General features: G+C 31.7%; 2 protein-coding genes and 1 non-coding gene across 5 annotated transcripts; 2 read left to right on the plus strand and 1 right to left on the minus strand.

Moving 5' to 3' along the window:
- Positions 1-7611: 7611 nt before the first annotated feature.
- On the plus strand, positions 7612-13487 carry LOC137806429 (Protein kinase superfamily protein). Of its 3 annotated transcripts, none has more exons than XM_068606548.2 (9): positions 7612-8101; positions 9941-10489; positions 10953-11243; positions 11356-11617; positions 11695-11747; positions 12093-12160; positions 12282-12371; positions 12543-12627; positions 12777-13487. In XM_068606548.2, exons 1-9 carry the CDS (start codon positions 8029-8031, stop codon positions 13319-13321), a joined length of 2016 nt encoding a protein of 671 aa, XP_068462649.1. In that variant the 5' UTR covers positions 7612-8028; the 3' UTR covers positions 13322-13487. The 3 variants fall into 3 exon arrangements, 2 of the variants coding, with proteins under 2 accessions (XP_068462649.1, XP_068462650.1); XM_068606549.1 differs by having other exon boundaries at positions 7782-8101; positions 9892-10489; XR_016519379.1 differs by lacking the exon at positions 11695-11747 and having other exon boundaries at positions 7810-8101.
- A 493-nt stretch (positions 13488-13980) lies between these two features.
- LOC137806430 (Putative endonuclease or glycosyl hydrolase) lies at positions 13981-17438 on the minus strand. The gene is made up of 2 exons (XM_068606550.2): positions 16982-17438; positions 13981-15908 (listed from the first exon to the last, which is right to left on the minus strand). The coding sequence occupies exon 2, from the start codon at positions 15881-15883 to the stop codon at positions 14285-14287; it is 1599 nt and encodes a 532-aa protein (XP_068462651.1). The 5' UTR covers positions 15884-15908; positions 16982-17438; the 3' UTR covers positions 13981-14284.
- Positions 17439-19714: 2276 nt separating this feature from the next.
- On the plus strand, positions 19715-19787 carry TRNAR-UCU (transfer RNA arginine (anticodon UCU)). Its single transcript has one exon. It is a non-coding gene; the product is annotated as a tRNA-Arg (tRNA).
- The last annotated feature ends 1497 nt before the right edge of the window (positions 19788-21284 follow it).

Genomic DNA, 21284 nt, shown 5'->3' on the forward strand with positions numbered 1-21284 from the left:
AAGATTAATGCAGAATCATAGAAGAAGCGATCAGATCAACCAAAAAACAAAACTGTTTTAATTTGATTCCAGAAAATCAATCAATTGTTTATGGGAATCAACCGATTGTTTTTATCAGCACTTTGCAAAAACACATATTAAACAGTTTTAATAACAGTGAGGGATAGAGAGATTCAACACACAAAGTTTATACCAGTTCACTCTTAACCTGAGTTACATCCAATCCCCAGAAACCCCTGAGTATTTCACTAAGTAATCAACCACAAATTACACAACACAAACACCAAAGAGGTGATCTTGAACCCATCAAGAATACTCACCCTCTTTGAAACATAAACACTACAAGTCAGAACACTCTCTAACTGTAGACACCAGTATCTTACAATTTTAGAAATATGAATTGAAACACAAGTAAAAACAGGAAGGATCACACCTGATACAAAACGAATACAGCAGATCCTATTCCAATCTTAACCAATTCAAAGCTTTAAGAAATCTTACAATCTTTGGAAAACTTTTTAATCTTTTGTAATCTGATCTCTCTCTAATTAGAGATTTAAAAACAAGTTATATAGCCTAAAAAATAGTCGTTTTAGACTTTCAATCAGGGGCCAAAACATATTTGAATCAAGCAAAAACATATTTAACCACTTTTGTTAGGTTTTTAAAAAACAATCGATTGAAAAGTACGAATCAATCGATTGAATTGGCTTTGACTGTGAGACCAGCCAATTTCAGTTTTTTCAAATCTTTTCCAAAACCACCAAGTGTAAAAGAACTTATTGAAACGACAAATCAACAAGTTATATTTTTCACTTACTTTTGAAAAACACTTTTCTTTTAAAGAACTTGGTTGATTCAGTTTTGGATTAAGCTAAGAGTGGATTGACAAATTCTAATCTACCCAGAACCCATGCCCACAAGCAGCAACCTAGTCTTCAAGCAATCTTCGTGGATTTGGACACATCAAAGCTTCAAGTTCAACATTGACAACTTCACAAGAATATTGTACGTGTTTGAATAGCAAACTAGTAAAGTGTTTAAATCTTGTATTCATTGAAAGACACGTTTTCTCCACCTATAGTGAGCAAAAAGTTGTGATCTTTTATATCACTTCCTTTATTCACCAGACCCATAGTCAACAATGTTTTTTTTTTTCTAACAATACTCGTGTTTAGCCAAGAAGTTATAAGTTCCAAACAATACTCATGGATTTAGCAAGGAGAGATTGAGTTCTAAGAATACTCCGTTGTAGTTAGAAATGACTGCATTCCAAACAATACTCAAGACTTTTAGTAAGAGTGGTTGCATGATCAAATAATACTTGAATTGTTTAAACCAAAGGTGATTGGGGTCAAAATAATACCCAAATGTATCTTTGCTGCATTAGCCTACTTAATGAAACTTAACCAAGTTGGTCAAGAACTAAATATAATTTGCATTTACAAATGAACATGTATAAAAAAATTTCAACGTAAATCCTTCTTACCCTTAAAATCTTATATATTACATGTTACAAAATTTAAAATTTGAACTAACATAGGAATGAGAGTTTTTCAAACAAAATCTTTTGAAAAGTTTTAACAACAGGTCATCTCTTAGTTTAAAGTTGCATCAGACTCTACACTATTAGACGTAATAGGGCAAACAATTTTGTCAAAGTTTTTATATACACAATTTAATCATTTTTTTTTGTGTATTTCACATATTTTCACAATAATTAATATCTTAATTCAAAAAATAATTTTACTAAACATTATTTTAAAAATAAAAAAAAGGTAAGGATAAGTTAGAAAGGAAATAGATTAATCATTCAGTAAAAAATGAGAATATAAGTCAATTTATAATTATTATTTTTTTTGGAAAATTAAAAGTGTAATGATTATAAAATGAAATGAGTAATAGAGAAATACAAAGAAAAAGATCACAATAGTAATAATTTTAACATGACGATAACTATTACTATAATTATTATGATAATAAGAATAGTAGTGAGAAAAAAATAGTAATAAAGATAATAATAGTAATAATAATAATAATAACCTTTTTAATTTAGTTTTTTATTTTCCAAAGTATAAACTTTCAAAAACAAAACCGTTCTATAAAAATATAATTGAATTTATTTTTAATCTTTTAAAACACCGAGTCCAATTATTGAAAGTAGAAAATAGTTTAATTTTGAATTATTCAGCCAAAAACAGATAAGAATAGCTGGCACACATGTTGTAGTAGAATATTTTATTGATCCGGTCTTGTTGCAGTTTTTCTTTGCCTAATTTTGCACACTAACCTATATTAATATTTCTTAATTCATACTTTAGTATTTACCCTTTCATTTGCTTTGCTCAACTTCATTAATTGACAAATGCATAATGAAGTTTGTCCTTTCTTTCTCTAATTATTTAAAGGAAATATCTATTACCAAAACAGGTCCAATAAATATTGTTGAAAAGAGAGAACAAGTTAAGATGTTGAATTGAAGTTTCAAAAATTTCTTTGAAAACCAACTTAGAAGGAAGTTTTAAAAAAAATCAACTTATTAAAATATACTCAAAATATAAACAACACATTAAAATTGATATATATACTACAATAAAATCATGAAATAGAAACCAATTTGTAAAAATCAAAATAATTAGTTGCAATAGTAACTAAATTAGAGACCATTTTAGAAACTAAAAAGAAATTTGGTTTCTAAATTAGTTTCTATTATTTTCTATTATTGTTAAATAGTTTCTAAATTGGTATCTAATTAGCAACTAAGGTTTTAACTACCAATTATTTAGTTTCTAGATTTGGTAGCAAAAACCTTGGTTGTTAATTAGATACCAATTTAGAAACTATTTAACAATAATAGAAAATAATAGAAACTAATTTAGAAACCAATTTTTCATTTAGTTTCTAAAATGGTCTCTAATTTAGTTCCTATTATAACTAATTATTTTGGTCTCTAAAAATTGGTTTCTATTTCATGATTTTCTTGTAGTGATAGACTTATAGTTCATAAAAACAACAAAATCAATCAATTAAATTTGTCTGAAAAGAGAATTAGTATATTATTAAAAAATTATTAACTAAAAATTAATTGATTACTATTGAATAAATTAAATATTATTTTATAGATTAAAAAATTATTAATATTTAAATTAGATATTAATTTAAAAACTAATTTATAATTTTTTTTAATGATATGAACTATACTAATAATTTTTTTAGTTTATAAAATAAAATTTAATTTAATTAGTATAATGACTAACCAACTTGAAAAGATTTACAGGGATAGTAACACTTGAATTGTTATGACTTAAGAAAACATTCTTCAACCAAGAGTATGTGATAAAAAAATTCAAAAGATTATTCCAAGAATCAGATTTTTCACACAGTAAAGAACTTCTCTCAAAGGTTATGATTTTTTTTTTCAAACAGGTTTCAAAAAGTCTCACTAAATCATAAAAAAATAAAGTTTTATAAAAATTGAATTTATTAATTTTAATGGATTAGAACTTTATTTTAATTTATTAATTTCACTTAAAATGAAAATAATGAATTATTTTAAATTTTTAATATGTTAAAACTTAATACACAAAAAACCTCTTAAAAATTTAAGAAATTTCAATCTATTAAGAACAAGTTCTAACAGATTAAAAATCCTTCACCTAACCACTTTAAGTTTTAAGTGATTTTAACAAATTTATTCGATAAATAACCAATTAAAATATTTATTATATTCTTTAAAGACCCAAATTAAGAATATTTTAACATATTAAAATATCCTTTTAACCCATTAAAATTATCTTAACACCAACCATCAGTTCTAAATAGTTAAAAAATGATAAAATTTGTAAAATGAAAATAATTGAAAAGTAAAATATAAAATTAAGAAGAAAGAAATAAAGCTAAACAAAAATGAAAGTAACCCAAACTAAAAACACTAAAATTTAATTAACTTGTTGGACAGAGTTGCATATAACTTTAGTGAACAAAATAGAAAAAATGAGTGGCAAATACTGTATTTGCATGAAATAATTTGGACACATTTCATTTGGAAACCCTGAGCAAAGAGAAACAAATATTCTATATTCAAATTGAAATGTACATAGATTCCCAAATAAGTTTTATATTAGATAAAAGTGGATAAGAAGAATAATAAAAAATATATAGAAATCTAATCTAAGTGTGAGTTTAAAATAGAAATAAAAAAGGGTTAATAATAGTCAATAAAAAACAAAATTTATAAGTTTTGAGTTGAGAACACTCTTACAATTTCGAGTTACAGATAATGTTGTAATATTTTATATGAGTATATTCATAGTTTATTAGTTTTACACCTTTTTAGTGTATTTCTTTGAAAACCTAACACTAATATTAAAATCGATCATTTGTAGGAAATGACACAGTTCATTATTAAGAAACAACCAACAAAAATATCTATGATAATTTTTTTATTTTAATGGTTGAGTTGAAAGTAACGTGTGTGTGGTGGATGTTTATATTGGTTTGGTCATGTTAGAGTTGAATCTGTGATAAAAAAATGTCCAAACATGCTTCTTTTTAACACCATATACAGCCATTGGAGGATGGCATTCTAGGGCATTGTGTGCTGTAAGTGGCCACCAAACAGAAGACAACAACCACATAATATAGGCACATGTATGTAGGAAGTAACACAAGTCATAGGTCCCACACATCCTCACATGGTGATGCAACTAAATCCATGACACATTTTTTGCAAGATCTAGGAGATGATGTTGACTTCTCACTCCATACATTTAATACACAGTTCAAATTAAATAAAGAAACAATTTACACCCACTTATATATTATGAATTTTTTTATTTTTTAATACATTAATCTCCAACACCGTTGAGTGAGCTTAATCATGTGTTCTTTTTATGATAGTTGCTCGTGTGGATGTAGATTGCAGTTGTCGACCGAACCGCGTTAAATTTTGTGTCGTTTATTTTTCTGCAGTTGATTCATGATTGTGTGTTGCTTTTGCGTGCGTTTTTTTCCATCAAACACACCCCTCTCATGTCGAGAGTGAGAGCTCGTGCATGGAATAATATATTATGAGTGATCTGATAACGGTCCGATAGCGGGTGACCTAATAAGCCTAACAAACACTTGTTAGAATAAGCTCGAAAGGACTCTGATAGCATATTATAAATGGACTTTAAGTATAATTCAACCTTATAAAACCATCTTATGAAGTGAGGTTTACACCCAGTTATATACTATGAAATTTTTTAATTTTTAATCGATGTAAAATATCTAATATATACGATATTACATCACAATTATAAATTAATGTATTTTATTGTATTCAGTCTTATAAGATTTTTCTATTTAAAACTACTTCTCTTCCTTTCATATAAACAAAACCAAACCAAAGAAAAGAAAATGAGTAAGAAATCACGTAAAGAATTGTTAAGCTTTTACGTTCCATAAGAAAAGAATCTCACTGCCGACGCTCCACTCTATTATCTATCACACCAAACAAATCTCATCAAATACGTTCTTATCCTTCTTTTCCTTTCTTACTTTTGGTTTAACCTTTTTAAATTCACCAATTGCTCATTTGGTTTTACTTCTTAATTCAAAATTTCACTAATCTTAGTCACTAAACTTTTTTTTCTCCTTTAACACTTTTAGTTTTTATAATCTATTATTCCAACTAATAATATTGTTGGCACTCTAATTACTTGTTTTGTTACATCATCTAACAAGTTTGATAGACCAATCACATGTATTTTTCTACAAACTGTGATTTCAATTCTCATGCAAGATACCAAACTCGTTGATGATTGATTAAAGATAGAATATTAAAAAACAATTTTATTAAAAATATTAATAAAGAAAATATTTAGAAACTAAGATCAATTAACATTTTGATTAATTAAATAAAAAAATTAAAATTAAGAAACAAAAAAGGTAATAGACCTTTTAAAGTATTTATATTAAATTAAATTGGTCATTTGCACTTTTTTTCTAAAAAATATATTAATTTGGCTGTAGTAACAAATGCTTAGTTAATGTGATATTTTTCAGATTTTGTCATGTATTAATTATCAAATTACAACAATAAATTAATGAAATAATGAACTTCATCTAATTAAAATTTTAAAATCAAACTAAAATAATAATAAAAATATAATTATATTCCTTTCTCTCCTTTTTATTTAATGATGAAATCAAGAATTTTGAAAAAAAATACAAAATCTTAATTAAAAGGAAACAATATTATTTTCAGTTACATTGATTACTTTTTTTCTTTTAAATAAAATAATTTAAAATAATTCAATGTTTATAAATGATCATTAATCTCAACTCCTCATTAATAGTAATGTGAGACTATATTAGGCATACTAGAATAAGTCCCGGTCAAGGACGGAAGGAATGAGTGTTTGATTCCCATAGACGACGCCATTGTTTCGACTTATATATTGTTGAATTCGAAACTCCATCCTTAAAATGCGCCTCATAGATTTAAAGGAGAAAAATATATATAAATTATCATAAGCTTTGATTCCTCATCAATGTATCCCTATATTAAATATACCAAAACAAAATCTAAAATTAAAAATGATTTAGTAAGAAACAAAACTAAAATATAAAAATTATAAAAAATAAAAAATACACATATCAATTTTACTCAAAACCTTATCATAGTATGTATTGAACAAATCATTAATAAAAGATGCCATCAAACGTAAAATAATTTTTTTTTATTAAAAATCAAAATGAAAATAAAATTATGAAGCCAATTTTGCCAGAAAAAAAATATTTAAGGTTTTATTTGTTTTTCCCTATAAGCAAATAGTAATTTAGCCATTAGTAAAGTAGCAAAGGTGTCTGAATGATGCTTTGGCATTGGCGGCGGCTAAAGAAAGAAGCTCAAATGAGATGATGAAAGAGGAAATGCATTATCACACACATTAAATTAAACTAAAAGAAAATGAAAATAGTAAGCAAATTTAGCCTCAAAATTTTTGTCTCAACTAGTTAGGACACAATCACAGCATTGTTTCAACAGAGGTAACATTTTCATTCAGGTAAATTTTTTCTTAATTATTATTATATGCTCCATTAAGCACAATAAAGATTTCAAAGTTAATTTAAAAAACTCATAGTTATGAGTTCTACTATATGAAGCTCGGACACTCCTCTTAAATAACGTGTCGGTATCTGATATTTGTATCGGACACCGACACTCGTATGACACATGTAGAACACGTATCCGTGAAGTGTCAAATTCAAAAAATATTTGGTAGATTTCTGACAATTCTAGTACGATTCTAACACAATTTTAAAAAGAAAAAATACATTAATTTTCTAAAAATTCAAACTTTATTGTATAAATTGTTATTATAATTATAAAAATAAGAAACAAATCCTTGTGAATTAGTCATGAAAAAACATCTTTCTGCTCCAAAAAATAATCTAAAATACACATAAATCTTTATTATCAATTTATATAATTCATAATTATATAATATATAAATTTGTGTCTCCATATTTTATATTTTAAAAATTTTACGTATTTTCGTATTTTTGTCTGTGTCGTATCAATATCCGTGTCGTGGTATTTAGCTAGTAGTTAGCAAGATTGAATTTCTTTTTGGTTTATGCGTAGTCTTTTGCATTAGGCTAAAGCTTTGAGGTTTGAAGAAGAATGAGAAAAGTGAAGGGGTAGCCTCTGGTGTACTGTAGAATCTGAAACAAATAAAGGTATACCCCACCAAAGCATCAATTAAAATTGTTGTTCTTCCTCTTCAGTGCGCATTTATTCAGAGCCAAACAAACAAAAGTACAAAACCCTCTCTCTCACACTCTCTCTCACTCACGCACACACACACTCACACGCCCACACACCCACCGGTCTTTCTGAAAAGTCTAATAAAACCTATTGTAGCAGCCAGAACGTTGAATGGTGTTACCAAAATGGGTGGTTAAGACACACAATACACATAAACACACTCTTGTTGTACCTTCAAATCCTCATCTTTGTTCTCTACCAACTACTCCACCATGTTCTACGGGCTTGCACCTTTGTTGGGAATGTTGGCTTTTCTTGGAATGCAGCTTCCTGTCATAATGGCTGGTTAGTCCCTTCTAAAGTTCTTTCCTTTTTTAGCTTTGCTTCAATATCTTCCACCCTTGTGCCTTATAACGATACTGGGTACACAAACTGCTGCATTGATTTCTGGAATATGTCTTTTACCCATCACGGGTAAGGAATGGTGTCGAGGTAGGAATGAATGGTAACGGGTATTTAATAATGCTAATGTGAACACTTGGAACTTGTGTTTGATGTTCTTGGCGCATTTATACATTTTTGGTAGTTATGATTGCTTTCCCCGTTGCATTGCATTCTTGACCTATTGGGAAACTTGAATGTGATGAGAAAGGATTGACAGGTGTTAATGAATCTGGACATTTGTACACATTGTCAATGTGTTTCTAGCATTTCTCTCACCTTGTTTCCCTTCCCTTTTTCTACACCAAAATCACAGTTAGGAGCAATTATCTTGATGGAATTGTGGTACAACATAAGCTTTTACCACAGGAATGGCTGCAGAAATTAATACACAAAAGCTTCTATCTCAAATTCACAATTGCTCTAGGTTTGCCCATAGAGAACCCTGGCTTTTTTTACCTTCTAAGAGCAGAAAGTAGAAGCATTTGGCCACATTTAACCCATACTAGAAATAGATAAGGCTATCCTGCACATCCGACATTGTTTTGTACTTTTTACTGGTATATAAACTATATAAAATGGAACTGTTCTGAACTATGATGAAATTGAGAGCATGTTATGGGTGACACGGAATAGTTACAAGGCTTTACCGAATAGTACTTTTATGAAAGTTGGCCTTGAACCAATAGTTCATCATTTCTGCCCTTATTATTCTACTTCAAGTAAAGTAAAATACACCCCTAACTTCTCATTTTAAAAGTTACCCTCCTCTCTATTCAGACATCAAAAGGTTTGCACTTTACCCCATTTTAGTATAATGAGCCTGTGTGATGGTGATTAACTGTGAATTGGCCTCCAAAGAGTGTTTTTCTTTTTATTCCAATTTTTAAGATCACTGATAACTAGTTTTGAAATTGTTATGAATTTTTTACTTCAGTAAATGAAATGATGGTTTGTGAATTCATGTAACTTCCAATCTTATTCTGTTCCCCAGCAAAAGGATAATAAGTGAATTCATGTAACCTTACTATAAGAAGGCTCTCGGGTAAAAAAAATCCATAAAATCGTTACAAGTTCATTTTTATTCCATTATACGTCACTCAAATAAAATGTATGCCTATGGCTTATGAACATCAGACCCAGAGCTTTCATTGGAAACCTAAGCAGTATAATAATTTCATTGGGATAGATGCTGTTCCACAATATTTTGACATATTCATGATCTATTCAAGGGGAATCATGACATGGTCAGGGAGCCAAAAACTTTCATAATGCACATATGGTGACTGTAAACACTAAACAGTATTCAAAACTAATACCGCAAGAATGTCATGAAATGAAACTAAGATTGGACCTGTGTTTGCAGTGTAGTTTTCTGTCAAGCAGTCTGAAAACTTTCACAGAAACTGAATTTATAGTTTCTCTAACCGTTTCCTTGAGGGAAATGGTTAAGGTATCGACTAATTGAAAGATTTTATTTGAAATCATGGTAGAGATGCATTGGTAATATTTGGAAGTTATATTTTTTAGTAAAATTTTCACTTTTGATTCCTGAACCATTCATTTCCTTTACCGTAATGGTGAGCAAAACTGCTATCTTTATCTTGAGAATTGCAGCTTCTTAATAAATTTATTGGAGTTAACATGACTGATCAATCTTTTAACTGTACTATAGTAAATTGTTGGCAATACAGGTGAAGGATTAAATGTGATTTAATGGTCGAATTGCTGCTCCTTTTGCAGACTGCCCTTTGAATTTTACTGGTTCAAACTTAACACTGGCATCCTCTCTGTGCTCTAACCATGGTGACAGAGGAAAATGCTGCCGCTACATTAATGCTAATGTTGCAATTGCTATTTCTCGTTTTGCTAATGCAACAGGCAACCTTGGGGTCTCTCAAAATGCGTCTGACATCTGCCTCCAAACCATATTTCAAACCTTGCAACTTTATGGAGTTGCACAAAATGCAACAGCTTTCTGTGGTTTCGGAACAAAAATTCCTGTTAATTATGAATGCAAGGGGAGAACTAGTGTTGTCCAAATGCTGCAATCGCCCAGATTTTCAGAGGTCACAAAAAATTGCAAAGCGCCACTTGGAGAGGAAAGTAAATGTAAGAAGTGCTTAAATGCTGGCATTGGTTATCTGCATCATATCGGAATTGAAGATAATATAACACTAAGTACATGTCGTGATGCTACTTTTGCTGCACTAGCAAGTCAAGTTGATGAGATATCTACTATTGACATTGCAATTTGTTTCTTTGGGGTTCAAGGACTTCTCAGGCTTCCTGGTAAGAATTTTATAAAATAAAAAATGATAATCACTGTGATGCTCTCCCTCTTCAGGTCTGTGTGAATGAGTTCCTTCGTGTGTTAATGCTACTGCATGCATTATATGATTATGGCTTGAGATTTATTATGATGTGAAGCCATTCAAATGGATGAGATCTCTACTTCAGAATGTTATAGGTCTTCTTTGTAATTGCTTCTAACTAAATAAGCAATTGTTGCACATATCCTTTTCATTGGTAAATGACAAGAATAGAAAACAGTATAACTAAACTATGGATTGAGAAAACTGTTAAAGGCTACTAATTAGTACTTACAATAATTAATGTGTGCCAAATGAAATCTGTATTGTTTTCTTTTTACACTAATAAATATTCATTTCAGGAATGCAATGAAGTCTGTGTGTATTGTTACCAATAAATTAAAACAATTTAGCTGATCGTGCTTTTGCAACTGTGATGTCAGTTTCGGAGTCGATCCCATCCTTGCCTGCTCCTAAGGCTTCTCCAAGCCAACCTATTTCTGATGGCCCGAGTCAACCATTGTTAAGTGCACCTTTAAATGGAAAGCACCATTCATATCATTTGACATTAGTTCCAGGTATTGCTATTGCAGTTACAGCTGCTGCTGTTATCACACTCATAGTCTTGATAGTTCTAATTCGCCAGAAAAGCAGAGAGTTAGACAAGCCTGATAATTTTGGTAAACCCTGTTCGAAAACCTTACCTCCTTGTGCAACATGGAAATTTCAGGAAGGTAAGGTTTCGGTTGATCATCTTGTTCTGCTTATTTCTGTCTTAGCAGTCATAAATTGAAACTAGCACTTTTTTTTCTTATTTTGCTTCCTGGTTGGAGTGGGGGTGTGTAGGTTCTTCTTCTATGTTCCGAAAATTCAACTACAAGGAGATAAAAAGGGCTACAGAGGATTTTAGCACTATGATTGGTCAAGGGGGATTTGGAACTGTGTATAAAGCGCATTTTTCTGATGGCCTGGTCGCAGCAGTAAAACGGATGAACAAAATCTCTGAGCAGGGGGAGGATGAGTTCTGCAGAGAAATTGAACTTCTTGCCCGGCTGCACCATCGGCATCTTGTTGCCTTGAGAGGCTTTTGCATTAAAAAACATGAGAGGTATCTGTTTCTCTGTGCTTGTTGTATTCTTTGACATATATACCAATGAATCAAACCCTTCTGCATGTCTATGGCAGGTTTCTATTGTATGAGTACATGGGAAATGGAAGCTTGAAAGATCATCTTCATTGTATGCCTCTCGATATCTATAGATAGTTGTTCCTTAAAAAAACAAAAACATACACTGACGCTCACTGTTTTGAGTAATAAGATATTTTGGATAATATTTTGTCAAATTACAAATGGCACTTCTGTCTTCATCCCTTGTGCTTGTATCTATTATGTGGATCTTATGTGCTTTCTTTCCTGCATCTTTTTTCTAACTCAGCACCTTCAGCCATATTAAACATGACAATTAAACATGTCGTGCAACAAAATAATAGCATTTAAATAGCGAGGACACAGATAAATACCATTGTTTCTTTTCCCTATTAACCCCTTAATCTCACGTGAGATATTTTGTCCATTTGTACAGCCCCTGGTAAAACACCTTTAAGTTGGCGAACAAGAATCCAAGTTGCGATTGATGTGGCCAATGCACTGGTAATAACTGCCATTGGTTTAATTTCAAGCTTATCTCAATCGAGTGGCTGACTGTTTTTAATCCTTTATTATCTTTATTTTATGGATTTTACTTTTTAACCTCAAATTCTTTCATGTGCAGGAGTACCTCCATTTCTATTGCGATCCTCCCTTGTGTCACAGAGATATTAAATCTAGCAACACTTTACTGGATGAGAACTTTGTTGCCAAGGTTGGGTGATTTTCGCACTGCATGCCACCATTTCTCCCGTTAATATTCACTGTCTTTTTGTAGCCCGAGTTTGAAACAATGCAAACAATTTGTGATGTTATATATGGATAGGGCAAGATGCTGTTAAATTGTTAACTAACTCCTTTATTCCTGTATTACATCATTTCACAGATAGCTGATTTTGGCCTTGCACAAGCTTCAAAAGATGGATCAGTATGCTTTGAACCTGTAAACACTGAAATTCGGGGAACTCCGGGTATCAAATTCTTTTCTTCACTATATTTCACTTAGCTGATTTTGTCCTTTTATGTGATTCAAAGGATGGTTCTATAGCCAGGGAACTACAGCTACAAGCCTTCATCATTGACAATACTACTTAATTTTGGATGTTAAATTCAATTCCAGGTTATATGGATCCTGAATATGTTGTTACTCAAGAGCTCACCGAGAAAAGTGACATATACAGTTTTGGGGTGTTACTACTTGAAATTGTGACAGGAAGACGAGCCATTCAAGATAATAAGAATCTAGTGGAATGGGCCCAACCATACATGGAATCAGATACGAGATTATTGGAGCTAGTAGATCCCAATGTGAGGGAGTCTTTTGACTTGGATCAGCTCCACACAGTAATCACTATAGTAGGATGGTGCACCCAGAGAGAAGGAAGAGCAAGACCTTCAATAAAACAGGTACTTAGGCTTCTGTATGAGACATCAGAACCAATGCACAGTGAGTTTCTACAAGCTGTTGAAGATGAAGAATGTCAGGGAAGTCAGCATAGAGGCAGAAGAAGCAAGGGGAAAATGCTCAGAAATGAGGCATTGTTTCACAGCGGAGAGGGAAGATATCTTGCTTCATCTTCAAGTACATCCCGGTCATATTGCAGTAGAAGTTTTTTACTTGAGACTGGCTCTCCACAGTCTCCGCCAAATATGTTCTCTGTCTGAAACAATCGTTAGATTCTTCAAGTTGACTTGAATTTTGAATTTCTCATTTACTCACCGACTTCAAATTTGTGGATTGTTAGGATGTAGGGGAAAGTCTATATGAAAATCTTGGGAGAAATGAGAAATATAGTACTTCACTTGCTTTTATAAGAGAATCTTTCGAACCTACAGTGCCTGTACCTGAGGCTTTTAGAGTGACAGATTTCATTTTCATCGCCATTCATGCAAATTTCCTCTCTGCAAGGCATAGTTCCGAAACTAATATATTCATTGAGAAGCTGTAAACTTGAAATACACAAGTGTTTGGAAACACGAGAACGTAATTTTTCATGTCCAACATTAAAACAAATGTAAAAACAAGAACTGGTAGCATTGGCTATAACGTAACTCTTTTAACGTCAAATGGGCCTCTCAAAGCCATCTTTTCTTGACTACGATCCTCTCTCTGCCACCAGTATGGTCACCCATGCCACAATTTTTGTAATGGCATCCTTTAGTGACATTTGTAGAAGCATTGGTAAACATTGATATTAAAAGAACGAGTACACAGGTTTTATTACGATATTCAGTAACGACTCCCACCTAAAACTTCTAGGTACAGGAAGCATTAAAAGGTATGATGTTTCTACCAGTAATCAGCATCAAAATAAGTCAACATGTATGGAAGAATTGTATATTGAAATACGATACAAGATACAAGTACAAAAGCTATTACTTGTACACGTCTCCCGATTTCTGTAAGTAGGTAATCGGTTTCAGAGACTGAAAATAAACACAAATTGGAGGGAAGTTTCAGATACATGCAGGACAGTGACTAAAAAAAAAACACATACGTCCAGCGTATCGTTTTTACAAGTCTTCTAAGGAATAAATAACCTGAAAGGGCTGAGGTTGACTAATTCCTGAGCATAAGTTTAAAACATCAGAACGGTTAAAGTAAATAGCAATTTGTTGCCAAGTTTTCTAACCACCCACAGCAGCCAGGAACTTGCTCCTGCTTACTGGTTCCTCATGCAATACCACCACATCACTCACTTTCTCAATCAAATCTTCCAACTTGTCCACACCAAATCTCTTATATTCCAGTTGTTTTTTGTATCGCTGCTGGTATATATCCTCAAAACAACCAAGGGATATTCGACAAGAATAGCTTACTAGAATCTCTTGCAGCTCATACTTGAATTTCTCAATAACACAGTCATCAACTTCACATTTGGCTGCAGTCCCCTGATTGCCCTTGCCTGTGAAATTTCTTTCATCATCTTCTTCTATGACTACTCTTTCTTCATCTGAGAACTCATCTGAAGAGCATCCTCCAGTGACAACATTCACATTCTCTTCCTGGGTTCCCTTTCCCTTCTTATCTTTCTTTGCCAGGGAGAGAGGAGGAGCGCTTGGACCTGCCTTCCAGTTTCTGAGATACACAAATTTACGATTCCCTTTCCCTTCCACAGTCATGGCATTGCCCATCTTCTTGAAAAGATTGACCAACTTTATTGCCCCATATTCAGTTACATAAAGAGGTCTCCCATAAATTTTCTGGTACTCTGCCGGAACTCGGGCCAGAGGCAGGCTTCCCCCAAAAAGTTCAAGCAACCTTACCAGCTGCCCCTTGAGACCATTTAAATCCCCAGGTTGTACCCATAACTGGCATTCATTAGGATCACCAGAAGGCATCATCGACCCTCCTTGAACATCATTGAATACAGATGGAAGGCTGTGTGATCTCATAGTTGTTGGCAAGCAAGCCCCGTTCGATGTGCCACAGTTGTATTCAGACAGTGATTGTGACACCAATGAAAATTCCCTTGAGTTGTAATAGCTCTGTGACATACCTCTATAAACTATTGCTTCTTCTTCATTTAATCCTTCAGAATAGTCATTGATATGGCACCCCATCAAATATCCAGCAAGCTCAATTGGACCTCCCCGGGGTGGCATTAAAGCCTTTGAGGGAGGCACAAAGCCTTCCCCACGTGCCACACTAGGCCAGTCCCAGACAAATTTACCAGCATTGCATAGGGCAGACGAAACACCCACCCCAGCAGGGATGACAAGAATAACAGTATATCCTCGCTGACCAAGGATGTGGAGTGCTGGTGCAAAATCAACATCTCCAGATATAAGCATAATAGAGGATGGTGGAGGGTTGTCAAGAGCAAATAAGAACATGTCGACCAAGATAGCTTTATCAGCAGCATCTTTTCTCCCATTTGGAACATCAATAAGTTTAACACCAGTTCTCTGACAGCCCTCTCTAAGTCGCCTAGGGAAAGAATTGAAATCCCCATAAGCAGAAAACAGCATAACAGCTCCTTTAATTACTGGGTGCACCCGTAAAGCCATTCTTATATTACCTGCTACATCTTCAGGCCGTACATCATTTGGAACAGGACAATTCTCAATATCCCAAAGGATTGCTACTGGGCCATCTAAGGAGCTATGGAGTTGTTGGTTTAAAGGACATTGAAGAATGGTTGCATTTGACTCAGTAATAGTCTTCCCCTTCTGTTCAAAAGTGTCAGAAGATGTTATTGGTGTTGATTTACTAGGGGTAGCCATCAATGCACTAGGAATTCAGATGTTCCTGCACACATAACGGAGTGAAGACATCATTCAACAAAACAAATCCCTGAAACATCTTGTTGCAACACAGTGAGAAGGTAATACTATAGGATTGAATGCTCCAGCCATATGACCCAAAAATAGGGGCACTGGATGCAACAGCTGCAAAGAGAACAAGACCTACAGAACTCGGATAACGACACACTATTTCCCTTCAAAAAGAAACAGGATAGGACTTAAGAGAATCAATTCTAGGAACTATTAAGTATCAACGCAGGTTACTAAACAGTGATTAAACTGCTAGAGCAAGAAGCAGAACTGCCTGGTGTCAAAGAGAGTTCAATGCAAGGTATCTAATTCAGTGATTGCACTATGGAAAACAATGGTAAAGAATATAAAACTAAGTACTAACATGATTCTTGAAAAACCCTTCCCAAATTAAAGGTTCTGAAACATTTTCGAAAATTAAAAATACAAAATGATTTCAATCCATCGCCCCATTTTATACGCATCAAGGAATCACAATTATAAAACAAAGCCTAGTTCACCGTCACAGCATCATAAAAGTCTATCCCCACTGAACGATTGAAAATGAAATCAACAAAACCCCACAATGAATAATCATAAACCCCAACTCTTAGCCGCACCACCGCATGTATTGAACCAAGACTCCCTTCCAATTCCAATTCCATTAACATTAACATCAACAGCCAAAAAAAAAAAAAACATTATGCAATTTCTAACACTTACCCTATAAAAGAAACACTAAAGAAAAGAGAAATCCCCCCTCCCCCCCTCCCCCCTCCCCCCTCAAACCTAGGTCTTCAAAAACAAAATTCAAAGAACAGGAATCCATCAGAGAAAAACACATACTTGAACGGGTAGCATGAATATTCCTTCCAAATTGTTTATTACAGAGAGAAAATTGTTCTAATCATAACAAAGCCGGAATAGAATATGAGCTTCGGTAAGAAAAGAAAAAAGCATGAACTCGAACACAAAATCCCACAACGGTCCTGTCAGTGGTACACATATTTTTGATTGCATTGAAAACAGGAATAAGGGTAATTAAAAAAATGTAAATTAGAGAGATACCGATAATTATTGACAGTAATTGCAGAATAATTGAGACGTTGTGAATGGGAAATCAAATCGGATTCTGCAGGAACATGAATCCGGAGTCCTGATCCTGATTAGGTAGCAAAAGATGAATCCGAAGATGATTAGCGCGTGATTATAGAAGAATCAGTAGAGGAAGTAATTGAAGGAAGAAGAGTGGAAGAGGGTTTTGGTTTGGGTGTGTGTGTGGGTTTTTTTATTCTTAGATATTTACTTCAGTGGCAGCAGAAAGAGTGAAAGTGAAGATGAATATTTCTACTTTCCCAGGGCAATGGACCTTACCTTCTGTTATATATATTTTATTTGTATTTGAAAACTTAACAACAACTCTGCGAACTTCCTCAATTAACTCGCCAACAACCACCTGACCAACAACCACTAAGCTGTTTTTTTAATGACAATTAGGTTTATATTGTATGCACAGACAAATAATATCCGTTGCTATCAACTTCTCGAGTTCATCCTTCATCAACATTATCTCCACAAATCATATTAGAAATAACAAGCACAAAATATCTTTGAAAGTCTCGTTCAACACATGTTGGAGACCGAAAGTAATAATTGAACGAAGAATGATCAAAATCCATTAGATTAAGCTAATTAATTTTCGGTATAGAATAAATCAAAGTTAACACTATCAAGTCAAATTTATGTTTTCAATAACATTTGAATACTATGTATTCCCCCATTCCAACCAAGATTTCAGAAGAAATTGATAAGTAGGATAATCATATAAAAAGGTAGAGAAGACATTTTCCTAGTGCTTAGAATCGAAAATGAAGAATACCGAAGAATTTAATGGTATCTACAAGGAATGTGTCTAATGACTAAAGATCAGTAAGTAGACACGAGAGTAATCGAGACCTCACACATGACTATACTTTTGGCTCTTCTGAAGGAAATGATCGAAATAAAAAAAATGAATGCTGAAGATATTGACGCCCTTCAACAAGAAAACAGAGAAATAGGTAGGAGATTCCAGCGGGAAAGACTTATATTTTCATCTTGTGTTGCAGACAAGACAATAATTCCTTACTTCTTATTAGTCCATGTGATTAAGTTACCTCCAATAAAATGACAACCTCCACTTGTATTTTTTCCTTTCTACTCTGTCTCCCGTGTAATCAACATCACAATAACCTTATAATTTGAAATTTTCTCTAACCTTATAGCAAAGACCAAGGTTAGTAGTACCTTTTAAATATCTAAAAATACATTTAACAAGAAAAATGTGTACTTCCCTTGGATTAGCTTGAAAACGAGCATATAGATAAATGTTAAACAACATATTTTAACTTTATCTAGATTGAATCTTTTAAACAACTCTTTGATATACTTTATTTTATTTTATGTACAAGAATCAAACCATCAACAAGATCCCAAGAAGAATCTTAGTTCTTCCATCATGCTCATCTCAAAATCATTTAATATAAGATTCAAAACTTCTTGTAGAATAGTTCATCAGCATAAACAAGTATAATGTCATTAACATAAATTTGAACTATATATAGATATATATATAGATACTTATTAGATAAATGTTGTCAGAATAAATTTGAACATATTAGTTCTTCCAATAATAACAATATTTGATTTTTTTTCAATTAAAACAATTGAAAATCTAAAATAAATTCTATCAACTTTATTTGTCAACTACTAAAATTTATTTTTAGGAAAATAAATTCGAACTTTGTGCATACTAAAAACTGGTTGAAATTTGACTTTTCTGACATGATTTTTTTTTTAAATTACAGAACAAAGAGTTTAAAACATAATTAATAAAAAATAAAAATAAAAGATTGACACTTATGTTTCATTATTGATTTTTTTAAATAATAAACAAAATTAATTTAAATACTAAAATAAAAACAATCATAAAAAATGAATGTTAAGAATTATGTGTTATGTTATTTTTAATTTTGATATTATTAATTATAACTTTATTATATTTCCTTAATATTTATACAATATTAAACTTTTTTTACATATATTATATTAATATTATCTTATTTTTAGAAAATATAAATTTGAATTTAAGATCTAATTTTTTTTTTATAAAACATTAATTTGATTTGGATTAGGATTTAAAATTCAATTCAAATATTTGGATATGGATTTAAAATGCTCATATTACTTTTAAAAAAATTGAATTTGAATTTAAAATCTCATCTAAACATTTAAATTTTGATTGAATTTTTTTTTTATCGGCAATATTTGATTGAATTTAGATTAGATTTTAAAAAATCTAATTCATGACCACTCTTATGTTTTGTAGTGATCGAATCAAATCATGGGTTATTTTTTGCTTTCGCCATTGTTATGCATTCTTTTGTGGTTTTTGAGTTCTCCAAAATAATCCTCCATTTAAGGATTACATAAAAAAATAATCACTTAATTGAAAAAAAAAAATCTAAAACAATCTGATTTCCAATTTCTTGCATAATTTTTCAGTTGATTTTTTGATTGATTTGATTTTAGAACACATATACTTATTCTAGTAAGACTTGTTGACTTCATAAATCATCGTGTTTGACTTCGTAATAAAAATAAAAGAATATATAATAACATTTAAAATAATAATAATAATATATATATATATATATATTATTTTGCCTCTACAGAATATATACAGTGATTCTTATAGCATTTTTAAACAATAAAGTTTATTAAATTGTATTAATATATTTTAAAGAACCTTATTTACAAGAGGCGCCTGTGGCCTAATGGATAAGGCGCCTGACTTCTAATCAGGCGATTGTGGGTTCGAGTCCCACCGGGCGTGTGTGCTTTTAAATTTTTATTTAGCAAATTTTATTAGCATAATTATTATTGACATTTATTTTATGTTAATTCTCTCTACAATATTTTTAACAGGTTAAAATATAAAATTAACAATTGCAAAATAATAATAATACGAAAGATAGCATAAAAACACCTTAGACATTATTTGGGTATACTTTAAAGTTTGAAATTAATGCATTTTGTGCTTAGGGCCATAAATTGTTTCCATTTAGTAATATCTTTGTATTTTAAGAGAAGTAGTAGAACATCTTAGACGTCAAAGAAGTGATTTAGTGGGTGTAATACTCAAACTACCTGAAACTGAAAAATAAATATATAAATTATGAATTTTAATTCCAAATCAAATATGAATATTTTTAGATCAATCAATAAAATTCATGAGGGGTTAATTCAGCTAAGTTTAGATTGTTATTTTTTTAAAAAAAAATCAAGAGAGAATAAGACTAAGAGAAATTTGAGGAAGTAAAAATAATTACTAATTTATCCTCACAAACTTTTATTTGTTTGATATATATGCTTTGATTTTGGTAAAAGGTATTATAATTACATAATTTTAAATTATTCTACGTCTTTTTTTTTGAATTACATATATTTAAAATGTGACAAGAACTTTAAACTTTTTAATTTGTTACGTATTACATTTTGTACCTTTTGACTACGTATATTTACAACAATGTAATACCTCTACAACATTTACAAAATCATTAATGTAAACTATGAAATAATATCCATAATACTTCAATTACATCCGTTTCCCATATCCTTTTAACAAAAACTAAAATATAAAAATAAAATAATGGTGCAACTTTAAATTATAAGATTTAAATATCCTTTTAACAAACCTTAGTGAAAACTCTCTTAGATTTTGAAAATATATAAAACTCATATTTTTGAATTCGTGCTGTTATGTTAGGGAGATGAGACCTAGAGAACTATTGAAGACTTCATCTTCTTTCTTCTTTCGGGAAGATTGTTAAAGTTTCGCTGTGATTCTTCTGGTCTTCACGCTTCTCCTTCGGCTCTTAGTCTCGGGTGAATGCCAAATGGGGGAGGTACCTGCAAAAGACAATCCGACGCTCAAGTCTATAAAAAGGGTGTTTGGCACTCAGGTGTGTACGGTGATACTGACATAACTTATTCCTTGAAATGTGTGTTATTTATATTATTTTAATGGGCTTACCTTATTGGGTCTGATTAGTGGAATGGATCACACTTATGGTTGCATTACCTAATTCTCAATGGTAATTTAGCTTCACTAACCTTGGTTTGAGCGTTAATAGTTGTATGTGTCGGTCGGCCAGACCGTCCGTGGGGTCTCGATCATCTCGGTCAGGGAGACCGAGCCTCAGGCAGGGAGACCGAGTCTCAGGCAGCTCGGTCTCGTCCCATACCAATACACGTGTCAAATGAGATGAAGATGAGAGAGTTATATAGAGTATGTTCTGCCAATTTAAATGGATTAAAACTACATTTGAAT

Source organism: Phaseolus vulgaris, chromosome 3 (assembly GCF_051622355.1).
Source record: "Phaseolus vulgaris cultivar YP4 chromosome 3, ASM5162235v1, whole genome shotgun sequence".
Classification (NCBI taxonomy): Eukaryota; Viridiplantae; Streptophyta; class Magnoliopsida; order Fabales; family Fabaceae; genus Phaseolus; species Phaseolus vulgaris.